General features: G+C 42.3%; 1 protein-coding gene across 2 annotated transcripts; it reads left to right on the forward strand.

Moving 5' to 3' along the window:
* The first annotated feature begins 1,065 nt into the window (after positions 1-1,065).
* kmt2ba (lysine (K)-specific methyltransferase 2Ba) lies at positions 1,066-26,179 on the forward strand. Of its 2 annotated transcripts, none has more exons than XM_037473333.2 (36): positions 1,066-1,458; positions 3,662-5,114; positions 5,522-5,688; positions 6,135-6,224; positions 6,750-6,906; positions 8,727-9,003; positions 9,129-9,190; positions 9,342-9,581; positions 10,213-10,307; positions 13,163-13,984; positions 14,229-14,342; positions 14,460-14,606; positions 14,754-14,846; positions 14,959-15,076; positions 15,169-15,282; positions 15,564-15,754; positions 15,949-16,050; positions 16,256-16,366; positions 16,540-16,616; positions 16,823-17,004; positions 17,122-17,207; positions 17,453-17,587; positions 17,724-17,882; positions 18,028-18,145; positions 18,270-18,348; positions 18,515-18,675; positions 18,848-19,009; positions 19,153-21,472; positions 21,891-22,019; positions 22,162-22,274; positions 22,434-22,559; positions 22,725-22,977; positions 23,091-23,201; positions 23,389-23,472; positions 23,573-23,702; positions 24,056-26,179. In XM_037473333.2, the coding sequence occupies exons 1-36, from the start codon at positions 1,156-1,158 to the stop codon at positions 24,329-24,331; spliced, it is 9,357 nt and encodes a 3,118-aa protein (XP_037329230.2). In that variant the 5' UTR covers positions 1,066-1,155; the 3' UTR covers positions 24,332-26,179. The 2 variants fall into 2 exon arrangements, with proteins under 2 accessions (XP_037329230.2, XP_037329232.2); XM_037473335.2 differs by having other exon boundaries at positions 1,067-1,458; positions 13,880-13,984; positions 24,056-25,999.
* The last annotated feature ends 30 nt before the right edge of the window (positions 26,180-26,209 follow it).

Consider the following 26,209-nt stretch of genomic DNA (forward strand, 5'->3'; position numbering starts at 1 on the left):
ACAATACATATGTTTCTGTGGTGTCTTTGGCTGTCAATTTGCATGAGTGTGTATGAATGGTTAAATAAAGGGCTCAATCGAATATAGTAATTGAGAATGTGCCTGGTAGACATTTTCATCACATAAAATTCCATTGTAGAATAAAATGCTTTTGACCTAATAATACTCAAGATTCAACATTATTTCTTTTTGAAAGAACAAATCATACTCTGTATTTAGATTCATTTGTAGATTTGAGCTTTGGTCAAATGAATTAATGGCAGCTTACACTCTGGGACTCTACATGGGAACTATGACCATACATTTCAACTGTAAAGGGATGTGTGAATTTTGGCTTTCACTATAAACAAGTCTAAAACAAAATACATTTTTACTTTGTTCACGTAATAATTTCAAAACTAGTTGTAATGCATGTAGTGAAAACAAAACATGTTAGCAATAACTGCATTGCCCATTGTTTAAAGTTAACAAAATACTTTTACAAAAGTACTGTACTTTTAGTACAATTTGGAGGTTATTGAGGCAAAACTTTATTTGAGTATATCCAAATGTGCAGTTTTATATAGTTTGTTTCAATCCAATACATTATTTTCGTTACAAGTTTAGATTCATATGCAAGACATCTGCTCATATAAAATACAATTAGCTGCTTCTTTGCTTCTGAATGCAGGACTAATAATTAATTGCTACTTTTACCACTGATCTAAAAATGTATTACATCCCTGGTACAATAATAGTTCAGCAGTTCATTCACATTATTTAACGTTTATCATCACACCTGATTCATAAAAAGTGGTTTCAACAATCAACGTCTCCCACTTTGCAGAACAGGCTTCGTGCAGGAACCTTATTACGAATCCTGATCCGGCCATAGGGAAGGAATTACTAGCCCTACAATGCCTCTGCTTGGCTAATTTGCGTTTTGTTCGATTTAGGTATGATGGGTGAGATTAATTTGGTGAAAATGTAATAATGGAACAGTGTTGGGCGGGTAATGTGCAGCATCGCGTCATGTGGGGCAGAAGTTCGTTTTCCCATGATGCACCTGTGACTCCTTTTCTATCTCGCGCCTTTGCGTCGGCGCAGTCCATCTTGCCTCACGTATCGCCGCTGTCATATTCTGCCAGCTTGCCGTCCGTGTTGTTGTAGTAAATAATGGCGGCATCGGGAGGCGGATTATCATCTCCCGTTGCCGTGGCGGGCTTGAGCATTCAAGCGCCGGCCCGGGCTCGCTTCCCGGGTCGGCCTTGCACGGCTCGCAGCAGGTTGCGGTCGGAGAAACGTATCAAACGCGGAAGGTTGGGCTCCGACGACGGGGGATTGCCTGCCGAAGGGCCGAGGCCCGTAAACATCGGCCTGGCGTTGAGCGAGGACCCGGCCTTGCTGCGTCTGCTCGGGGTGGCGGAGAAGCACAGGAGGCAGAGAGATGCGGGCTTCGACTCCAGTAACAGTGAGGAGGTGAGTAAGCTTACTGTCAGCTGGGCTTCTAACGAGGCGCTTTATTTGACATTGGTGTACGTTTATTCTTTCAAAGGAACTGCATTCAAATTAATTTGTTTGTTACTTTCTAAAGTATTGAAGCTAACGTATAGCTAGTTAGCGATACTCAAAATAGTCTGTAGCTAGCCGCCTGTATTGCCTACCGTATGTTTCGGATGGGTTAACCGGTGAATGCTTCTTCATATTGACTATTCAGATATAATTTTTAATTGTATGTTTGAAGTTTCAAATAGAGATCTCCGTCAATCCAGAGTAGTTGCTTTGCATGAAGCGATCACTACCCAGAAAGTTTGGCGGTATGATCGCAATTGTAAATGCGTTTTGTTTTAGAAACGACTCGATGTGTTTTTTTTTGTTTTTTTTTTACTCCTCCCCTGACACATTTTGTTGAGTTGAACTTCCCACACTGCGCTTACATACACTCGTTGATCATCTTGTCGTCGTGAAAACGTCGCCGTTGCTAACGTGGGCATCACTTTCTCCACGTTGAGGCGGTCAGCTGATGGATCTTTGTTTTGAAGGTGTGATGCAAACAGAAACGTTATCTTCGCGTGATAATGGGAAGTTTCTAATCTGGCTCCCACATTGAAATTTGTGAATGTAAACAAACATGTAACAACAATCTCTCCCACCACGCATTAATATTGAGATTTGTGTACAGTTTAGGAGGGAGTAAAGGAGGGATCAAACTTTCCAAACCTTTTGCTATGATTAAGTTTGTTTTATAAATATAACAGGGTTTCCTGATAATAACATTTGCATTGGCAACATTTGCTTGCATAGGCTTAGCTTATTTTGGGATTACTGCTCTTTTGGGAATTTAGTATTGTTCTTCTGTGTTATTTTGGTGCCTCTGGACGGTTGTGGTTCCAGTCTGTAGTAAGAATTCAGCGTGGATGCCGAATTGTAATTTCAGAAGATCTAATTCATGATAAATAATGACTGTATGATTCAGTGTGGGTGAGAAAGTACAAAAGTGTCATTCAATGAAAATTAAATTACTTTCTGACCCCCCCCTCCCTTTCCCTCTTAAGTAAAGTAAACACCAGTATGGTTCTGTGTGATTTGGAGAACAAACAAGGTTGTAAATTGTCATTTGCCACAAACATTTATAGTCATTTTTTATATTATCGAGTCAATCAATTTAGCAACAGTTGGCCTTCATTTGGTGGGTAGGTTGTAGCAACACATGAATATTTAATGTTGCTTAAGATTATTTTCTGTTTGACTTCAAATATTTCTTAATAGGTTTGCTTTTTGTTAACCTTGAGGGGGCTTAACTCCTTAATGGCTAGTCATTTTTTGTTACTCAAACCAAATTCTAATATAAAAATAAATATTGAGCCGTGACACAAACCTAATCATTTTAGATAACACTAAGATATGCTTCAGTACGCCGTCTCAGCGCAACGTTTCTGCTACTGTCAACAAGTCACCTATTGCGAGAATTCTCCTTGAGTGAGATTTGGAGGAAATGGTAACAGAAATATCTTATTTCCCTGTTGTCAGAAAGCCTGTAATAACTGAGCCGCTCAGTGGTCCAAATAAGCACTATTGAAGGCCGCAGAGTGGCGGTGACCCGGTTACATTGCAACCTGTTTACCTGTTTTGCAATGTAACTTCCAACACGGCACCAATTTCAAAAATTGCTGCCCCCATTAGTTAGTCACAAAACATTGAGTAGGAATAAGTTTGAAAAAATAATTTGTTTTGTTGATGAATTTCACCCAGACTTTTGAAAGTCTCGTTCTTTTTTTCTTTTTTTTTTTGGCTCGCTGTTCCGTTCAACTTCCGAACTTCCTCTTTGCCTTAGTGCGCATAGACAATGGAAGCGGTACTGCCCCTAGCATTTCCTGTAGTGCATTGCAGCACTGGATGAAAATTACCGGTAGCTCTGAATCGTTTTATAATATACGATGCGTCGACTAATCGTTGCCGCTCTATTTGACACATCAAAATTGTTCAAATTGAAAGTCAGACACTGATTTTTGAAGTAGTGTCCTTAAAACTCTATTAAAGAACCCGTTCTTGTATAAACTCTGCTCAAACTTGAAGGTTTTGCTTCAAGTTATTACATTACCAGGAAGGGACAGCACGCCTGTTTTTAAAGTGCTCAATGTGTGATTTCCATTCAAAGGTTTAATTTTCTGTTCTTCTCCAGGAGGAAGTTTTCACTGGATTTGGGACCTCAACAGTTTCTCTGCAGAAATCTCCTCAGGCTTTGATACTCGGCCAAGCAAAGCCTCCCCGAGCTTCAGGTGGTTCTCTGGTAGCAAATCCTCTCATTGGAAGTATACCCGAGATCCTACAACCAGCTCTTATTGGGAAAATCGTACCGCGGATCTCAAAAGAAGACCAGGGTATCCAAGAGAACCTAGTAAAAGACAAAAAAATACCCAAGGTCGTAATAAAACTGCACGGCAGGCAGGTAGCGCTCACTGCGAAAGCCAAGCTTTCAGGCAAGCTGGCCTCAGGTGAACAGAGTAGCACAAGATCTGCTGACTTCATCAGCAAAGCAGGAAAACCAGCACAAACAGCCGCTACTTCAGCTGGTGGCACCAAGCAAGCTACCAAGGTCCGAGAACGGGGCGAGGTGACAGAGGACTCCGACCAGTCGCAGCCAAAGAGATTTGGGCGAGGAATGAGAGGGTTTCGAATCGGGCACACGAGACGCACACCTCAAGCAGTCGGTCTGTCATTTCCGTCCTTTCACAAACGACAGAGAAAGAGGATGGCTAAGGGTATGGGTGCCTCTCCAGAGGCCGGCGCTGAGGCCGCGGCCCAGAGTGGGGAGGAGGCGGCGATGCCCCTAGAGTGCAAAGCCACGCATTCCTCTGAAAAAAAGACCCACAGAAGACGCAGATCTTTGTTTGGGCAAAAGCGAAAGCAATCCAGAATCCCTCCAGACCTGAAACGTCCCAAAATTAGTCGCAATCGCACTAGGCATGTTTTTTACTCTTATGTGCCAGAGCCGATTCCAGTCACACCGACGGTGGACGAAAAGGAGCAGCAGCAGCAGCAGCACAGGCCAAATATTGCTCCTTTGGAGGGTGAGCTAAGCTCTTTTCCTAAACAAGTCCAGACGAACTCCATCTCATCCACTCCTGTAATGAGCGCACGGTCCTCACGCGTTATTAAAACTCCAAAGAGGTTCTTGGATGCGGAAATGATTTCCTTTCCAAAGGGGCCTCTGTCAACATGGCTGAAAAGTCAACAAAGAGAGGACGGGAAACCCAATCTGTCCGGCCACGAGCTGAGCTATGAGGGCAACTTGCTGCAGGCGGACAGTGAATTCATGTCCGCGGCGGACAGCCCGTCTGCACCCACCAAGTTCTCATCAAAGCCCACGCCGGGCACCAGCCACGTGGAGATCTACAAGAACCTCAAGAAACTAACCTTGAAACTAGCAGAGAAGAAGAAAAGCCACTCTGACACCGAGGGGGATCATGCACATCACGGCGAGGGTTTGTCCTCTCACGTCAGAAAGAGGCGGCGGTCAAAGATCACAATGGAGGAGATGGACTCTCCCGGCGTTGTGAGAAAACTAGCCGTGTCGCTGGATGCCGACGTGAAAGCACTTTCACACCTGCCGTTAGGAGATACAGGCAACAACAGTAAGAAGTTATTATTTTGTGTTACCATTTCTGAATATCCTTTTTTAGGGGGTGCTCTAAAATGTTATTCTTTAGCTAAATTTCTGTTAGAATGGTGAGATGTCTTCAATATAGATGAAGCGACCTTGAAAAATACTCAGCAGAGACTTCGGCCTGTAGTTGATTTAGAACTTAACCCTCGTTAATTTGATTAAACTGTTCAAATTAAAAGCGGACAAGAACGACTGGGTAGAGAATCCAAAAACTTTTTTTCTTTTTTCTTATGAACTGCAAAAAGATAATTAAACAAACAAACTGAACTGGGTATTTTGCTATTTAGTGTTATAGGTGTGTTCTCAATAGACGGCTGTGGAAAATTATGGTGTTGGCTTGTACACTATTCACACATTATTTACACTGTAATATAGATGAAGCAGGAGGCGTTATAGCAGAAGTTCCTGAGTCGTTAGAAGTCAGCGGACCCAGCCATCGAATTGGTCTCAGTGGAGCTAATAAGACTATGCTCCACCTGCTGAAGAAAGCCAAAGTACAACTCTTCAAGATTGATCAGCAGAAGCAGCTCAAGTTGTCACAGGTAAGAGTCCACTTAATGTTAAGGGGTGATTAAATAACGGTTGCTCAGGCAGATTCTTATGACTACATATGGTTATAAATAGTCACTTAAAATCATACCTATATGTCTGTTTTGGGTATTGGCCAGTATAATAAATTAACAACAAGCAATTGGTTAAAAATCTTCAGATATTAACCAGAACTATGATTCTAATAGTAAAACAAACAAACAAACAAATGGATCAAAACTTAAATTGTTTCAAATTCCATTATATATTTTATTAAGTTAATAATCATAACAATGTAATTGATTACATAGGCCAAGTTGTCCCAGCTATTCATGTCAGTACAATGTAATATGTAACATTTGTTATGCCTTCTTAATTTAATCTGAACATAACACGGCTATTTATTACAGAATTTTATGATAAATCTTGCTGTGTTTTTCTCCCTCGTCTGGGGCGATAGTTGGGCTCCGGAGAATCACGACTGCCAGTCAGCGGAAGAAGGAAGAGGAGGAGTAGAGTTTCCCTTTCGCCCAAAGATATCGGTCCTCAGGTAATACTTTCAACTTAATGGTTATACAAACGACCATTAAACACACAATGTAAGGGTGTTGAATGCCTGCTTTAAAAAAATATACATATATATTTTGGGTGATTTTGGTTTTTTTTTTAGATTTTACATCCTACTTATACTTATATCTAGTTTATTTATTTTATAATATCAGTTGAAAATGTTCATGTACCGTTTGCGAAATACATTTTTTTTTAAACTTTTAAGTTGTCATGTAATGAGTTGATACAAAAATCTGTGGTCATGTGGAATTTATTGAGTTCAGGAATTGGGAAACGTTTATTGCCATAATATGTCAGACATACATGGAATTTGACTTAGCGGTTGGTGCATGACAATGGACAACGTAGTGCAGGAATAAGATAAAAAATATAGTGAAATATATGCTATGGGTTAGTATATGAAATAACCTATATTGTGATAGAGGGCGGTTATAAATGTCACAATCCTTTTGTTTACTGGCAAATTGTTCTGCATTTCACAGTCTGTTTCGTTTTTCGCATGCAGGAGCAGCCGCTCGGTGGTCCGAGGATCAAACATGTGTGTCGGGCAGCGGCTGTGGCTTTGGGGCAGCCTCGTGCCACGGTGCCAGATGACATCCCCAGGCTGAGTGCCCTGCCGCTACACGAGAGAGAAGGCATCACCTTTTCTCCCGCTGTAGAAGGTACAGTGCGTCCACATCTCTTGTTTTCAAGCAGAATGCAGAAATGAACTTTTCTTAAGTTGTGCAAGAGGAAGATTAGAGCATCGGTGCATTTTGCATTGCACTCTATATATACATTTTGTTTGAGGTTTAATGAGCAGGGTAGTTTTACATCGGTTTACGGTGGCTCAACTAATATGCTGAATGGTCGTATTTGGGAAAGGACTTATTTACCTTGTTATAATCTTTTTGTCCAGAAATAGACACTGACCTGAAGCTCTCAATTTTCTGTAACTTGACGTCTTTAATAAGTCCCAAAGCATCCCAATTCAGTTTTGTCAAGAAACAATTTAGAAATTGTTTTCTGTTGCCTTACTGTTGGCAGCAATGTTAGTTGCAAAATGTTTTTGTATCCAATTGTGGGCTGCTGCTTATAATCTAAGGGTAGGAATGATATTGATGAAAGTGGATTGTGCATATGAAAAGCACTTAAATCCTTTTGAACACTCAAAGCTCATTAATTAATGATTTTTTTTTTTTATTGGTCCATCCATCAGTTTTACAACTATTTGAAGCCATGTCCTGTCAGTTCTATTAATAAATCTGTATGTATTGTTATATACAACTGAGAAATCCAGTCCAAAGTTTGGACACATTTTCAAACTCAATCCAATGAGAGTGTGTTCAAAATGTTGGTGTACTGCAGCAGGCCATATCATCCCTTCTCTTCTTCTATCGTATTTTATGAAGTGGCATTATATGTGCTACGTTTTCATGTAAGCTCCTGAACCCGTCAAATACCGATCAGACGCTCACAGCATTGCAAAGTGTGAAGCATCAATTGTTGCTGTGGTGCAGTTTGAATTTCTGCTGAAATATACAGGTATACCATATCATTCAGAAATATTGATTGTCTACTGTTTATGGCCATGCTCTCAGGTAGGTTATCTGTTTTTCAATCCAATGAATGCTTCATTAGCGTTTCTGCCAGTTTTTGTTTGGCAAAGCTGCTCTGCTTATCTTTTGAAATGAAAATATTCTCCATCTAAAGATATTTCAAACCGCCATTGTTAAGCTTTTGCAGCAAGAAAAACACAAACCCCTCCCCCCCAAAAAAATATTTGGTAAAAGAGTCCAATTTTGATAGCTTTTGGCAAACGTAACCTGCTGAGCGCAAAACATAAAACTGCTTTTGTTAGCCCAATGTAGTTGCAACTAAGATATTTGCCAGCAAAAATATCTTTTGTCACACACAGATTAGCCAACGCTGTTGGAAAGCTTTACCCAACACTGGTCGAGTGAGCATCACTCAGTATGAGGTGAGGAAGTGCCGTTTGAAGTAGTCTCACTGCCCTGAATTCTGTCTCCAAATGAACACATCTAGTGCTGGTCGAAAACAAGGATCCTTATACAATGTTCCTCCACCTACATTATTCCTTTAAAATTCAGAGTCACTCATTCACTGGGGAATGCCTGAGGTTGTCAAAGGAATTGCGTTTCAAATCTTTTTCTACTAGTTTCCAACTCTTAACATTGTCAGGTAGTGGGATTTACAGCAGGCAACAATGGCTTTGTCCGACTCCTCATGTGTTTGCCCACACTTAACTTTCGTTTAGAGTGAGTTCTTCTTATTTTCAACACTTTAGGCAGCCAATGGTTACTTGTATCTGTAGAATCCAGACGAAGGACCAGGAAATTAGTATATTTGCACCCTCCAATCACAGCAGTTACATCTGTTATGTCTTCCGCAGACCAAATATTAACTTTTTGGCATGACTTTACTAATGATTGATATGTATATTGTGGCTCTTTTACCCATCCTCTCCGTTTCTTGCTTGCAGATGTGGCAGAAGATGACGATGACGTATCTGATCAGGACAGGACTCAGTGGGTTGTCTCTCAGGAACACATCCAGCGGAGGAGGAGGAAGAGGCGGAGGGGGAAAGGCCTCCGGTTTCGAAAGCGGAAGCCCCTGAGTAAATATGCACCCGGAGGGGTCCGTGCACGGCGCTGTGGAAGCTGCAGAGGCTGTTTGATAGAGGAGGACTGTGCAAAGTGTATCAACTGCCGTGATAAGCCCAAGTTCGGGGGCCCCAACACCAAGCGTCAGTGTTGCATGTAAGTTAAACTAATCAAAAATTCATACGCTCGTTTTACGTTGGAAGATTTTGATGAAGTATATGTTTTAAAGGCAGTGTTTTTTTTTAATAAACATAATTTTGACTGTTTCTTTCCCCACATAGACATAGGAAGTGTGAGCGGATTGAAAAAGCAAAGATTGAGCGTGTCGTCCATCCAATAAAACGTATGTCTATAATTTATTAGATAAGGCTCTCTTATCAGAATGAATGTTTCATTTTAAAACTTGTGCTTTAATTCTTGAGAACTAATTAAAAAGCTTATCAAAATGACATGTCTGGTAAAAAAAAATGAATTATGGGTCTCCCTTTTGTCAGTCCAGTCGAGGCGTTTTGCTGGTTCGGTGTCGAGCAGTGACGATGCAAACTGGAAGTTTGGCTGCAGAGGCGAGGGTTCTTCCTCAATGGTGCTTGGAGTCAGGAAACAGTCCCTGCGGAACATCACGCCTCGCTCCTACAGCAGCCTGCTCAAGTCTGAATCTGAGGAAGAAGACGGAGAAGAAGTAAACGAAGATAAATTGCCAGTCAAGACAACTGTAGCTGCAGCTTGCAAACAAGGTAGCGAAAGCTTTGTTTTTGTGACGCAAACCTCTGTGTCCTTTCTTGTCACGGTGTGGGTTTTGCAGACGATGGCTGGAGGAGAGTTTCAAATGGCGTATTACATTTAGGGCTGTCAAATGATTAAAAAATGTAATCAAATTAATCAGAATTTTCAGTGGATTAATCATGATTAATCACTATTTGCAATTACACCTTAATATTATCTAATATATATCCTAACCATTTTCTGAAATGCATACTAAAGATAAATAACAGGACACAGATACATAATTATCATTATTATCATCATTATTATTTTTTACATAAATACATGTTATTGATAGTTGACTTTAAAAAGACAACGTTTCAAATCTAAAAATAGAATAAAATGTGCCATATTTGGCAGCAGCAAACGGAAAAGTATTTAATCTGGATTTAAATGAGCTGAGGGACTTAGCAGACTTTCAGCTTTCGAGGACATACAGTTTCGAAAGAAATGGAACTACATATAGATGCGGTTTGCAAAACTCTCCCACTCAAGGAAACTCACAATAGCCCTTCTCCGAAAAGTTTTAGAATTTATGTCCATTCATTAGAAACAGAATTTCTCACTTCTATTTTTCTCCTATTTGAAAACCTGCTCCCCAAGTTGGCGGACCGCTGCCAGACGACCCTCCAGCGGAGGCGGTGAAGCCTCGCCGGCTGTTCTCCAGAGGAGGCGGGGGCAGACCCAGAGCTTACAAGGTAAACACATCCAACAGATTTCCCTCCTCACTTTCAGTGTTCCACCTGATCAAACCTGGGTTAAATTGTACTTTTTATGTAAAATGTTTTAGCATCTTTTGGTAGTCTGTTGAATTCTTAGAACAGTGACAGAAAAATGAGATGATGATGATGATGAAAAAATTGTTAATTCTGTTTCTCTAATTTGTCAGTTTTAAATTGTCATTAAGTGACAGTAAACAATACAAATCGTCCCAAGTAGCACTTTGCCCAGGTCTGTGTCTAACTTCACATTTTAATATGATCACCTTTGTTGGAATGAGTGAGTCTAATCTCTTTCAAATTCACCCTTTGCTGAACTTATGTTTCTGACTTTTTGCTTTCTCCTTCATTAAACACCTTGCATGTGCTTGACCGGAGGCCTCCAGACATAAGCTTTGAAATGTGCAGTACCAAACTCAAAGTTTGGACAAACTTTGAAACCAATTGAATGAGAAGGTGAACTGGATGAAAAGGGCAAGCATGTCGTCTTAAAAGGACTCGTGTCTGGCATTTAGTGCCATCTAGTGGTTGCACATTGCAGCCGTAAGCATTTGTTTAATTTCATATGTGCTCATACAGCCATCAGAGAATTGTGCACACACATGGTTCACAGCGGGGTTCATGCCTGAGACTTTGCATCATGAACGCGCCGAAGATTTAGAATCTCGAAATAGTGGGAATATTAAATAAGTAAAATAAGTTACCATAACTGGATCACTTTAAAAGAGACATTTTATGAAAATTCCACTTTTTCTTCTACACGTTAATTTGGGTATTTTGCATGTCTACTGGCATGTTCTTGTTCGTCAGAGACGTCGTGCTTAAGTGACTGAGAATGACTACAGAATCTGTAGCGTCTTTGGTGTAGTGGCTTGTAGGACGTACGGCAGGGATCCTTTTATTCCTCCCCACACTATCTCTATAAGCTGTTACATTACTTACTATGTTATTAACCAGAACTTTTCTACCTAACTTGAATAGCCCACAACACAGAAACACTCGCCTTCCCTAATTTCCCCCACTCACTTGCTGCCCCCTGCCAAGAATGCACAGTGACTCCTCGTGATTGGCCAGAGTGAGGGTGCATGAAGTGACACGCAGAACTAACACACGCACTCCTGAACAGGGTCTCTACAATACGATATTTGCCAAAGCACTTCACTTTGTTTGTGCAAACCTCTGATACACTTGGAATAACTAGCTAGCAGCATGAAGCGAATGAAGCCCTCAAGATGCGCACAGAAGGGAGGGAGAGCTGGCTCATTAGCATTTAAAGGAACTCAAAACAGGATACTCTGGGGAGGGCTGTTTTTAGACCGGGTAAAAAGGGTACTGTTACTATTGATACTTTTTCTCAGAAGTAGCACCACTTTTTGGGGTAACAATAATCAATAACAAAAAGTGAATATGTGTATTATGTCGCGTTGACACGCAATGATTTATAAACGTGTCATTAATACAATAACCCTTTTTGGTAACAAGTATTTTTCTTAGTTTTCATAGTTTAACCGGTTGGCTAAGATGATGCATACATTTTTGCCATGCCCCCAGACTCTTTGCTTCTGCTGCTTCCAGCTGGCTTCTATATTTCAACTCGCATGCATATCCAATCAATAATTGAATTTAGCAACTGTTTTCTAATCCACTGTCGGCACTATTTTTTTAACCTTTTTTATACATGCATTGGTTGAATCCCTGACAATGTTTATAAAAAATCCCTGATATTTATGCACCAACACAGCGTCCAAGTGTTGAATTTATCTCCATTCTGTGTTTTATGCTTATTTTTGTTTCGACATTTACCCATGCATACACCTTAAAAAACGTGTACATATATTCTGAACCTAGTGGCGACAGTCTGCTGCTCTTCATTGACGATTGACTCATTGGTTTGTGTTGCAACAATTCAATAACTCCGCCCTTCCCTCATCAGCAACGAGGTTACCATATTCGGAAGAGGAAACGAGTACAAAAGATTAAAGTGGACGTGGAACTAAAGCAACAAGTGGCTTTTCCTGCTTTCACCCAATTGAGGGGCTTTTCTTTGCTGTCTATGGTTGTGGACATCGTGATGGTGTGCGCAAAAGACATGCTTCGACCTTCCAAAGGAAAACACATTTCTCACAGGTTATCAGTGGAGACCCTCAGTTCAGTAAATGCCCATTTACAATACAAAAGCATTTATCTAGTTTGAGTAAATGCCTGAATGGAATCACTCGATACCATAGGAAATGCACATATGATTATCTGCATGTGCTGGTCAAACCGTGCCCGCCTAAACATACACATGTGCATGTGGCAAAGTCTTGACTAAAGGGGACTTAACTCTGAGACTGTATGTCTCCTTAAAATAAAAAGCCAGTTTAACACAAAATTCAGATTATTATTATTAGATTATGATTCTGCCATATTCATGCAGAAATGCATGTAACGCGGCTTTAAACGTGCACAGCAAAAATACACAAACCTTTCCAAAACACACTAAGAGAACACCATTTCTACTCCCTCATTTAACCTTTAAAACTGCAGTTCCAGCTGTAGTGACAGGAAGATAATAATTTATATATTATCTTTCACATGAAAGACATGAATAACTACTTTAGTTTTTGTGGTTATCTGGTAGTCTTTAAACACTTTAATATGTCTGCTATGGCTTCTTGCCCTTTTTCTTTTTTTAAATTTATTTTATTCCTTGCTGTCCTTCTCAAAGTCTTAGCACTCCTCCTTTTCTCTCACTTTGACTGCGTCCGGTCGCCGCCTCTGCATGCCACTCGTATTCGTGTCACTTTGGTACCTGTCGTGCTGGTTGGCTTAGGCAGTCCCCTCCTCCACAGGATCAGGAGAACACGGAGGAGATGGAGCCCAGAGAAACTTTACCAGAAACCAGCCCAGCCAGAAGCCCAATGCCGAAGCTGCACCAGCAGCTCCAAATACACTTGCACCGTCTGCCTGATTTTATCCTGCAGTCTGCTCTGTCTTTGCCAAAACAAAGTTCTAATCAGAGTCTTTCTCTGTCGCATCCATTATTGTCCCAGATTATAACGCACCCTGCTAGTTCACATTCAAATTCCACACCAGCGGGTCCTCCACAACAGGCCCAGCCTTTAGCGCCTACCCATTCTCCACTGTCCCCGCAAACTAAGAGAGACTGTACTCAGAAATCGTTGCTGTTACGTTTGCACCGCTTACCCCGGACCTTGGTGCAGACCGCCTTGCATCTGCATAAATGTATATCATCACCTTCTCAACAACATTCCCAGTCCATACTGCACTCCGCTCCGACAGAGGCGTCGTCAAAGTCGTTTTTTCAGGAACGGCCTCGGGCGCAGGACCCAGATGTTGTGACTGAGACACATAGAGCTAACAAAGAGAAAACTGTACACATGCATCCTCAGACAGTCGATCCACACACAGAGTTACAGGAGGGCAAGCAAGAAGAGCAGAAGGACGGACGGGTCAATCAGCCTGAAGAGGACGAGGGCGCTTCTGTAGGAGAGACGGTGCCGGAAAACTGTCTCACGACTGACGAACACTATGTCCTTCGTTCCCAGAATCCTGCAGAGTGTGCGTCAGTGAACACCCTGACTGGGTTAACTAACGGGTTTCCCCAAAAGGGCCTCTTGCAGAACAAGTACAAGATTCGCGTAGACTTCAAGGTGAGTTTCCTTCTCTTGGTGTAGGTTTTTATGTTTTTTAAATGAACTGCATTCATCTTGGTGTTAGAAATAAGCCGGACTTGCACAGACTGCATGTTTATTATTGGGACATATTGCGGACGAGCAATGTATTTTTAGACGTTTGAGGCACAAGTTACTGAGCTCATGCATCATCGGAATGCCAGAGAAGTAACTGATCACTGTGTTCATACTTAATTGCTTTCTCGTTGTCTTTGTTTACCAGGAGGACTGTGCTGTCCAGAACGTCTGGCTAATGGGTGGCCTCAGTGTCCTCACGTCTGTCCCTTCTACACCACAACCTGTCTGTCTGCTCTGCGCCAGCAAAGGACGTCATGAGGTAATTCTTTACCAGAGCTCAAATAGTGTTTCTGGTTTTTACACATTGTAACTCCAAGCCTCATTTGTTTTGGTGCTCTACAGTGCCAATAATAACTTTAGTTTCTGCCTCCATCAGATGATATTCTGCCAGATCTGCTGTGAGCCTTTCCACAGTTTCTGCCTCTCACCGGATGAGCGCCCCCAGAAGGCGAACAAAGAGAACTGGTGCTGCAGACGCTGTAAATTCTGTCATGTCTGTGGACGCCGAAGCAAGAGCACAAAGGTATACAACCCAGTATAACTTAAGAGTAGAAAGTAGTCTGGATAGGTTTGCATTTATTATCATGTTTGCAAATGTATGCTCATGATGTGCTTGTCAAATATTTACAGCATTATTTTACTCATAGTTGCTCTACTTTTTCCTTTCTAGCCAGTGTTACAGTGCCGGAGATGCCAAACCTCCTACCACCCTTCCTGCTTGGGACCAACTTACCCTAAGCCTATAAACTGCAACATGCCCTGGGTAATTAATTTTGACAGCCATATATGTTTTAGTTTTGCCACATCCAAAGGATATCAAAAGATAAATGTGCGGGGGGGAGAAACCCTATGTGACGTCGGTGTAATTTGTGCAGGTGTGCATGACATGCATTCGGTGTAAAAGCTGCGGTGTGACTCCTGGAAAGACTTGGGACTTGGCCTGGAACCACGAGCAGGATCTTTGTCCCGAGTGCACTTCTCTCCACAAAAAAGGTACGACGCCCATTTTTCGGGAAGTCTAATTTTTGAACGATTGAAAGTTTCAGTCCTTGATGTGACTGATGCAAGATCTCTATCTACATCAGGTAATTTCTGCAAAGTCTGCCACAAATGCTACAACGACAACAACCAACACACACAGATGATTCAGTGTTCAGCGTGCAGCCATTGGATTCACTACACCTGTGAAGGACTTTCAGGTGAGAAACTGTTTAGTCATAGAATGAAATGTCAAAGGAATCCAGAGTTTTCATTCCAACCTGACACTAAATTAATCCCCAAACTAACACCATCTTAAGTTTCCCTATATGGAAGAATATGAACATTTCTACTAGTAAAAGACCCCTGTGGTGCATATGTAAATTTCCAATATGACTCTTATTATTACTTTGAGGGGCATACAGTATTATGTAGAACCTAATAATACTTGAGATCTATTAAGCACACATTTTGGAACTTATGTTGTTGATTGTCATTACAGATGAGCTCTTTGGGCTACTATCAAGTCAACCGGAGCACTTGCCTTTCACCTGCTCACACTGCAGCGAGAACCAAATCGAACGCAGCAGCTTGAAGGAGGAGCTGCAGAGTAGGCTGATAGCCGGACTGGAGGAGGTACTCACCGACCTCCTCTCCGACGACACCACGCAGCACCTCCTTATGTGTAGAGTGGTAAGAACTTGCCGATGGCACTTGGATATTATCTGACGATCCTTTATGGTTGAGAGTGATGAACAAAAAAAGAAGCGTACTCAAGTCATTGTGATGTTTTTGTTTCAAATTGGGAGTTTTCTGTATTGTTTCTGGTCATTTATGCCAGGTTGCGGTATTAGTCATCTCATACAACCTGTTTTTTTGTTTTTCAGTGTCAGGAACCAAACTACACACAATCTTTCAGGGAACAGCACCCAGTGTGTGATCTACAGGCCATGGAGAAGAAGTTTAAAAGTGGTGGCTACGCTTCAATAGTGAGTATATTCTTCCTTTATAATCTGCTAATAGCTCTACCTATTTTTATTCCTCTGCACCAACACAGACAGTAATAGAATACATCAAGTGTTGCAACATTAGTCAGCGAGAAATCAATAAAAATGATAGTGAAATCAGTTATGTAATTCTAAAACCCACTCATGCGAGATTATTTTCTTTGTATCCCTGAACTTGCTTCCTCAGAAAGCTTTCCATTCGGATGTTGTCTTTGTGATGAGGAAGTGGTTGAAGGAGGAGGAGCTTCTCCCTGAGGACCAGAGACCAACCAGTATGGCCAGGGCCTGTTATGTCAAAGTAAGCTTCCCTCCAAAATCTCCCAAGGTTTCAGTTTTGTTTTTAGAGACTAACCGTTTCAAGGATTTTCAATGGAAAGTCCTTTACTTTTCAACTCCAGTTTTGTCCTGTTTAACAACCTGGAATGTGGGACTGTCAATAAACAAATATTAAAATGTTTGTTTTTCTTACAGCTGATCGCGCAGGTGTTCAGTGGGTTTCCGCCCAGCTTTCTGAAAAAGTGCAATACATTCTCCCTTGAATTCCCAAGGTAATTACCATTTGCAGTAACCTTAAGGTTATTCCCTCAATATCTATACATTATTATACCCTTGGAATGTATATTTTAGCTTTTTTCTTAACTGATGCTTTCGGCATGTGTTTAGTCAAATATAAAATCAAATGTAGCAAAAGTTGTCTCCAATGTCCTCTCTGACGCTGTCTTGTCTCTTATGGTCCTTATCCTTCGCCCTTTAGTGGCATGCTCCCTGAGGCTGTCCTCCCTCCATCTAAAGAGCACAGCTATGCGCAGTGGCTGGAAAGGACGTACCAGCCCAAAGTCACGAGGGGCCAACATGCCGGTAAACCTGACTCTGTGATGTCATCGGTCACCACACAGCAGCCTGACGTAGCACGCAACCCCCCTCTGCATTCACGTGGTATGGAAACTATTGCAGCCTGTATCATTTCTGCTAACTGATGTAATCTTTGTCAGAACCTTTGCACACCCAGATGATGTAATAAATAATTCTTCATTTGGTCACTTATTTCTCCAGGCGATAATAGGGATCTTAAAACACCCAAGACTGAAGATATGAGGCAGTGTGCTCTGTGTCAACAAAATGGAGACTTTGCTCCAAAGGTGAGTTTGACTGATTTTTTTCTTCAACAAAGGCTGGATCTATTATTTTTTTCATCATCAACTAGTCTGCATATCAGTTCCTTCTGTTAATCAATTGGTCCATAATGCATTAGAAAGAAGTAAAACAAGACACCTACCCAAGTCCAACATTACTTTTTTACAAACAGTTTGTTTCGAAGGTCATCTTTTTTTATACAAAATGGTCAATCTTCTGCTTATTAAGTGATTTCTTTTCCTCCCGATAGGATGCAGGGCGGCTGTTGTACTTGGGACAGAATGAATGGGCCCACATTAACTGCTGCCTTTGGTCTGCAGAGGTGTATGAGGACAATAGTGCTCTTTTGCAAGTGCACAGCGCCGTCTCAAGAGGGCGACACCTGGTAAGATACTGCCAGGAAACTAAATCTACATTTATTGTAGCTAGATGTTTATTTGCCAAGATTTGCACAACTGTGTGATGTGGTGAGCAGTATATATTATATGGGTAAAGTAACATTATTTGTGTTCATTCTGCAGCGGTGCGATCGTTGTGGACAATCCGGGGCGACTGTGGGCTGCTGTCTTTCCACCTGCCAGAGTAATTTTCACTTCATGTGCGCTCGTGCCCAGAACTGTGTGTTTCAGCTGGACAGGAAGGTGTACTGCTTCAATCACAGGGATCTTGTCAGTGCAAAGGTATAGAAACATATAATATTAAATATATTTGTGTTATAGTTCCACAGTAAGAACAGGGGAAAGCATTACTCACACACAGCTCACATTTGACCTCTACATTGTATTGATTCATGTTTTATCATACTCCACTACCTTCTCATACTAGATGGTGACTGGGAGGGGATTTGAAGTGCCTCGAAGGGTATATGTAGACTTTGATGGGATCAATCTGAGAAGAAAGTTCCTGACAGGCCTTGACCCAGAATCCATAAACATGACCATAGGTAAGACCTTTTTAATTTTTTTTTAATGTTTTGAGCCATTTGATCCTGTACAGTGTAATTGACTACATACGTGAATGCAATGTTATCGCTGCAACTTGTAATCTTCCGTTTCTCTTTCTTGCAGGTTCTCTGCAGATTCAAAAGCTTGGAGTGTTGTCTGAGCTGTCATCAAATGGGAGGATGCTGTATCCTGTTGGATATCAGTATGTGATTATTTTCCTTATAGAACTGGTAGCTTATCTCTTAATACGAGTACGGTTCTCAGAAAACCCCAAATATTTACTTACAACTTAGTTTTTTAATGTAGCGTAATTATTAATCCTTTTTGTTTATTTACATAACCACATTTTTCTCCCCTTCCTGCTCCAGATGTTCTAGGTTGTACTGGAGCACTGTGGACCCCCGCAGACGTTGCAAGTACACCTGTAAAGTAACAGAAGTGAGCACACCTCTTCCTGGTGAGGAACAAGATCCAATATGGGACAAAGAAGAGAATCACACCATCGTTCACTGCCCGATCTACCACAGAGGTCAGCAATTTTCTTTTTTTAATTTTGTTAAAATGTCATCCCTGATGGGGAAACTTTAATTTAAAAAGTTTCCTAGTCCTTAAAAAGATTTAAGCTAAATCATTAAAAATTACTGTTTGATTAGTTTCCATTAAATGTCAATTTTGCAATGTGACACCTTTCTTTTTGCCAGATATGGATTCCCCCACTCGCTTAAGTTCTTCATCCAGCCCTATAAAGTCCACGACTCCATCACCTGACTCTAAACACCTCCATACACCTGGATCCAAAAGTCCTGGTTACACACAGACCAGGAGACCGGCAGGAGGATCATCCCGACCTCTTCCATCGCCAGGTACATCATTTATGTAGTTTGAGAAAAATCATTTTCCTCCTTAGTTTTGAATGTTAAATGTTTGCTATTGTACTGTATTCTTAAAGTAGACCCAATAAGTAGACATGGGTGTCTCGTTCTTACTCTGTTATTTAATGTTTCAGGGTCAGCTCTTCCCAAATCGCATCACATCCTGACATTGAGGGACCTGGAGGACACCCGTCGGCCCCGTCGGCTCTCATCAAGAAGCCGCTGCAGTTCCTCGCCAACTGACAGCGACCCATCTGTACCGATGACCCTCCGCTCTGGTGGCACCGTCCACTCCAAATGTGCCCTGTTCAGCTCCCCTCCGAGGTCATCAATCCCGGGTGCAGCCTCACCACCTCTGACGCGACAAAACTCCGCCTCACCTGTCTGGAGCTCCCCGCCTCGATCGAACTCCAGCATTACTGCAGGGTTGTCACCTCGAAGAGGAACAATCACTCACTCCCCCAGAGGGAGGCAAAACTTCAAAATCACCACTCCAGTTTCAGCGGAGGTTCCCCAAGACTTCCTCGCATCATCTGAGGCAGAGGATGCAGCGGTGGCCACAACCAATGGGATCTCACTGGCCCCAGATAACCTGGAAGAGGAGGTAGCTCATCTGATTGCCCAGGAGCTGCCCTACACTGTGTTTGATACTGACACAGAGGTAGCAGTGGCCTCCATGCTGAATGCTAAGCTTGAGTTTGATGAGGCTCTGCTCACGGAGAACGTGACACTTCACTGCGCAGCACAAGGTGTGAGAGGAGATGTGGCGGGCTCAGTGCAAGATATGGAAATGCGTATAGATAATCCGGAGAATTCCGAAGAGGAGGACTCGAGCCATTACTTGAAATTTTCACGCACAGTGGTGCGCGACGCAGCTGGCAGCTCAGAAACCTTGGAACCGCTAACTTCAACACAGTCCATCTCACAGTTGGATGGAGCGGATGGCGGGTCGGAAAGCGATGAAAGCGAGGTGGTGGACGACAAAGCACAGGACACCAAAGAACATGGCGAAAATAAGATTGAAGTCAACCCCGATACATCTATTAAACCGGTAACTGTCGCTCTACAGAGGTTGGAGCCAATGTACACTATGTCAAAGTCAGCTGAGCCAGAGTTTCAGGAATTTTACCCACCATCTAAAGTTTTTGAAGCAGACTTGCACAATGAAATGTCATTTCAGGATGAAGTGGTACCGATGTGCTCTGAAACACCAACACTTCAAAATGCTGTATTTTTGGACTCCACCACAGGTCATTTTGTTTCTTCTGATGAGGGCATCGCAGTGTGCACAAATATTATCAAAGTTGGCCTCAACGATGACACAAGCTCATCGACCGACTCCGTTGAAGCATTTAAAGATGATTTGAACGACCCTGACTACTCTCCAGAGAGTACTCCGCTTCCAGAGCCTAAAACCAAAAAATTGCCGCCACCTCGGATGAAAGCCATCGTTGTGAATACAAAACGTCCGGTTTCAAATCTCAAACGCTTGTCGCCAAAGCCGTGTCTGCCACAGCAGCGCAAACTCATGTTGCCCCCTCGACCTGTTCAGACTGTACACAATGCATCGGCTGCCACAGTTTGTGCAGCTCCACGCACCGTGACCTCCCCCATTGTGATCAACGGCCTGAATCTCCCTAACCAGCCTGGTGCCTTGCAGGGAAGAACCATCGCCATCCGACTGGACAACTCGAGGATGGGAGGTCAGCAGCAAGTCGTGATTCAGAATCAAGCTGCGGCCGCTAGCGCGCCCCTGGCTCCTGGGCCTCAGGTCCTTCTAGTCAACAGACAGGGTCAGATTCTTATCAAGGACCCAAGGTCAAACACTTATCAGTCCCTCAGTGCAAACTCGCTCGCCTACAACAAAATAAGCCAGATTGCCAAGATTCTCCACAGTGGCAATGCCCTGCAGCGCTCCGTCCCTCGTGTTATAATAAAGCCTCACGCAAGCCTCTCGGCCACAAACGTCCCGTCTGCAGGTAACACGTCGACATCCGACGGGAAAGTCTTTTTTAGAGTTGTGCCTGTGGAAAGCGCGACGGCCCCGGCTCCCACAGCTCCTGTCAGCGTGCAGTGTGTTCCTGAAGCAACTTTCTCCAGCATTAAAGAAAGCACGGCCCAGGCTATTATTGACAGAGCCATGGCTACTCACCGTGAAGAGCCAAAGACCAGTCCCATCATCCTCAGTAAAACCATACGAACAAAGGCTGGAATCAGAAGGCCATCCCAGTTTAAGGAATCTGATGTATCCAAACAGTTGCCAGCTGAACCCTTAGAGTCCCCTAGTGGTGTCCTCAATGAACCCAAATCCCGCCCGCAACCAGCACCCACTTCGTCACGCCAACAGCTGAGAATCAAGAGAGTGTCATCGGTGTCTGAGCGGCCCTCCAAGAAGAAATCCAAGATGGACTTCTTGAGGGATCCATCAAGTGAGCTGGATGAACTTGAAGTCAGGTATTCAACAATTTGATTCTTCTTAAAAAACATCGTTATCCAAAAAGTAACTTTTTTTGCTGCATAGAACATTTCTGTTACCACTTTGGATAAACTATTGAGGCTGTCGCATTTGGCTATTTTCATAATTGGGTTGGATTTGAAATAATTGTGAATAATTAAACTATCTTGATGTTTTTTTTAAAGAACTCTTTAAAGCTGTTTGCCTTATTTGTAACCTTTTAAAAATGTCCATTTTTATGCCCTTGATCAGGATTCTTGGGATGTCCACTTAGCAAGACCCGCTAATAGATGCATTGTAATAAGCGCGTACACTTTGACAACCACAATGAAGTTACCAACAGCCTTTCTTTTTTTGTGAAAGTCTTAGCAATCAACGTTTTTGTCCTCCTAAGCATTCCTTGTTTAATTCCAACAGGCCGAGTGGTGTGAGAATGAAAGCTCCAACGATGTCTGATATCCTCGATGTGGAGAAGGAGAAAATGTTGCGTGAGCCTGAGCAGTTGAGAATTACTGCTCCACCACTACCACTGACTACACTGCCCAGGTTAGTGCAAGTTTGAGGTTCCCTCGGGAAGAGTCTCCTCACTCTTCTATAAACAATATCATACATTATTGAATTGTGAGTGTGTGTGATTTTTTTCGTACTGACCTTAATTTTTGTAATTAAGTTTGCTCTTTATTCTCAGGCATCTTACTGTTGATAGCCCGCGCCCACAAATAAACAGTCCGATTCAAGGTAAAACACACATGTGGGTCAGTGCTCGCCATGGAGACCTCTCCGAATGGGGACCGTATTCAGGTTTGCAACTAATTTATTTGTTTGGTTGTCCATTTGCCATCACAACATTGACTGAGAAAAGAGTTCCAATCACAAATGTTATGTGACTCGATGTGGAAATAATCGAGCTTTGTCATTTCTGAAAACATTTTTTACTTCAGTGTTTCACATTTTTAACAGGTTTTAGCTCCGATGAAGATACACGTGCACCCAAACACAGAAAGAGGACATACATGAACCAGCCCCACCTGCGTTTTGAAATCACCAGTGATGATGGCTTCTGCGTTAAAGCCAACAGCATTGAGGGTGAGTTGTTCCTGTCCTGTGCTCTGTCTATATAAACAATGGGGTGGAATAGTCTTCTGCACGTGATGGGTTTGAGCTACATAATGTTTTTAGAGGAGCGAGGAGGCAATGGTCAGCATGTCTTCCCCTTTTTTGCTCTCACACCCTCCTTCGCTCTTCCCTCAGTCGCCTGGCGCGCAGTGATCGACGGCGTCCTCGAGGCTCGAGCCGGATTCCACCTGAAGCAGCTGCCTCTGGGCGGGATGAGTGGGCCGCGGGTGCTCGGCGTCGTCCACGATGCCGTCATCTTCCTGCTGGAGCAACTGCAGGGTGCAGCGCACTGCAAGCGGCACCGCTTCCGCTTCCACCGCTGTGACGACATCAAGGAAGAGCTTCCCCTCAATCCGAGTGGCTGTGCTCGGACTGAAGTCTATGCACGGTACACACATGGTTACTTTGTGTCAGAACTGGTTTCATTATTGTTCATCTGTTAAATGTTGCCTGTGACTTAAAATGCATCTAAAATTGGTTTTCTTTTCTTTTTGTGAACAGGAAAGCAACGTTTGATATGTTCAACTTCCTGGCATCACAGCACAGAGTGCTCCCCGATATAGTGGGCCCATTCGATGAGGAGGAGGATGAATTCCCACTTAAATCTTCCAGGTGAGAGGATTACCATTCAGGCACCTTGATCCTAACTTTAAATCCTAAACCCACTTCACCAGGGGTGCCGAGTAGGTTGATTGCTAAAAAAGTGTTGGCACTCCTGCACTACACCCGTAATGTGGTAATTGAGCAGATGCCATGTCCATTTTTGACACCACCCTTTTTTTTTATCTCACTCTGACAGGCGAGCTACCAGCAGTGAGCTTCCCATGGCAATGAGATTTAGACACCTGGAAAAAATCTCCAAAGAAGCAGTAGGAGTTTATAGGTAATCAACAAGAGAAGCATGAGATTTTGTTATTACATTCAAAATGATTTGTTATGAAATGTTTTTTAACTGTCTGTATTTAACTATAATCCTCTCTTAGATCTGAAATTCATGGTCGTGGCCTTTTCTGCAAAAGGAACATTGAGGCAGGCGAGATGGTGATTGAGTACGCCGGCAACGTCATTCGCTCTGTTCTGACTGATAAGCGGGAAAAATATTATGACAGCAAGGTAAGGAAAGAGTAAAATAAGTATTGTACTTAAGTCCTCATCATAATGACAGATATATTTGCTGATTAGCTGTATATTATTGAACTAATCTACATTAGTTGCAGTTTTTAGTGTGACGCAGCAGCACTAATGATTTATTTGAATCTCTTCCACGATTGCAGGCATTGTGAGGGTAATAAGTGGGTTAATTACAGAATAGAAATACAATTGGCTATTGCATGAAAAATCCGGACCATCAATTGTATCAAAAACTGGATCTAATTTGCACATCTCCAGGAGTGAAATTTCAAAAAGCTAAATGTACTTGAAGTGTGGAAATAATGAATGACTGTGTGGTTAAATCACTCCGCCAGGGCATCGGATGTTACATGTTCCGCATCGACGACTTTGACGTGGTGGACGCAACGATGCAAGGCAACGCGGCTCGTTTCATCAACCACTCGTGCGAGCCCAACTGCTACTCCCGCGTCATCAACGTGGACGGACGCAAGCACATCGTCATCTTCGCCCTGAGGAAGATCTACCGGGGCGAAGAGCTGACCTATGACTACAAATTCCCCATCGAGGACGAGAACAGCAAGCTCCACTGCAACTGCTCGACGAGGCGCTGCCGCCGCTTCCTCAACTAGTACCACACTCGCACGCAGACCAGCAGCCATTGTGGTTAATGCACTTGAATCAACTTTTGATGAGATTATCAAGGCGACTTTTATCACATGGCCATATGGGTGGCCTGCATCTACTGAAATCTTTGCCATGTTGGAAGCTTGATTAAAGAGTGATGGAGGACGGCGTGCGTTCGCTCATTTTTGTCCTCCGACCAGCTGTGACACGCGACACAAACCACTCGAGCCATATGTCGAATCTTGCGATGAATACTATTTATGTGATTTCAGTCCGCGGGATGGTTGAGCTGTTGAAGTAAGAGGTGCAATTATGAAAACTGCACTCTCTTGGGATTTTTGTACTGTTTTGCCATCTTGTACAACACATTAGTTTTTACATTGTGGAATTTATCAGCAGCTCCTGCTGGAACCAAACCAGCAAGGAGGCAGTTATCGCCAGCTATAAACGGTGCAATATGAAACAATCTGATTGCAGCGATTACTCCATAAATGGGCATCTAATGTAATTCTGACAAGTGTTTTTGTATATTTAAATATATATATATATATATATGGTCAAAGAGCAGCATCAGGGGAATTTATTCAGCCCCGTGCTTTGACACAACCTTCTCTGGCTGCATTGGTGTTGCAGCAGGCAGCACATATTTCAGGCACCTTGGGTACGTTGTCGTTTTGCTACGTTTTAACCAGTCTTGATACCATGGATCTCTTTGAGGGGACTCCAATGTTTTAGATGCGGGGAACAATCCTTGCCCCTCCCCCCCCTTTCCCGTCCCTCATTCAGTTATTTGAAAAGTTTTTACTTGCGACAACAGAGAGATGTCATCTAGATGCTTTTATCCTGCCACTAGTCTGTTCTCCACCTGTTCCTTGTACTATTTGTGAATTTTATGGTCTCTGAGGGAGTTTCCACTGTGCAGAGTTTAAACTCAAGAGATATCTTGCTCTGCACAGCGCCTCATAAATCGTTGTATATTTGAATAATAAATGTATATCCAACAAGCTGATGGAAATAAATGTGTGTTTGAGCTTTTAACTTTTTGCTTAAGTAAAGGCTAACTCCTGGAAACTATTGCTGAGTATTGAGTTAATCTAACTTCATTTTTTTCCTTTTAATTTTTGTTGAAGCTGCTTTACACCCTCTTCCTCCTGTTTGTCTCTCACAGGTGTGCTACCTCAGAGGAATTTGTTATATAGCAAGAATATTGGTGGTGAAAAACATCTCATTTTCTCCCGGTTCAATCTTTTTGACCAACTCTTGTTAAGATGTATGAGCAAAATGAATTTAACAAGGACTTGCTATTATGCCTGTGATTATTCTGAAGGAATGGGCGGACACTATTTCCTGAGCCAGTTTCCCCTGTGTGCAGTCGCACTGAGCTGATAGATGTAGGTTGGACACAAGTGTAGGTTTAAAACTGGATGCTGTGGAGGTTTTTTTTTTTTCCCGGGTTAATGATTGACACGCAAAGCTTTGTTACTATTTGGCTCACTATGAATCTTTGCCTGTACATAGTTGTATAAAGAATTTCTAAAACTGTTAAATATTTTTTTTTTTTACCTACATTCCTTTTTTTATTTATGTTCAATAAAAATCTTAAATGTTTCAAATGTGCATAATTTCTTCCAATGTTAAGTAAACCATATTAAAAGATCACATTTGGGTGTGTATACAAATTGTCTTTCACTGCCACAATGACCGTGTGATGTCTGTTCAGGAAACGTGAAAAACAAAATGGTTTTTGTGGTCCTGTTTTTAAACTGCTGAGGTTTTACCAAATCCTTATCAGACTTCTCATAATTCAAGGACTCGTTGCCTTCAGTCATATGGCGCTTTCCCAGAACATCGTTTTTTTTCCAGACCTTGCGAAACGCGTAAAC

Source organism: Pungitius pungitius, chromosome 17, assembly GCF_949316345.1.
Source record: "Pungitius pungitius chromosome 17, fPunPun2.1, whole genome shotgun sequence".
In the NCBI taxonomy this organism is placed as follows: Eukaryota; Metazoa; Chordata; class Actinopteri; order Perciformes; family Gasterosteidae; genus Pungitius; species Pungitius pungitius.

Excerpts from the sequence above, each read along its gene's own strand:
- kmt2ba (XM_037473333.2), top strand. The coding sequence starts at position 1,156 with ATGGCGGCATCGGGAGGCGGATTATCATCTCCCGTTGCCGTGGCGGGC. Across the intron at positions 13,985-14,228 it reads AGATTCGCGTAGACTTCAAG|GAGGACTGTGCTGTCCAGAA; the intron begins GTGAGTTTCCTT and ends TTTGTTTACCAG. Across the intron at positions 16,367-16,539 it reads CCAGGGCCTGTTATGTCAAA|CTGATCGCGCAGGTGTTCAG; the intron begins GTAAGCTTCCCT and ends TTTTTCTTACAG.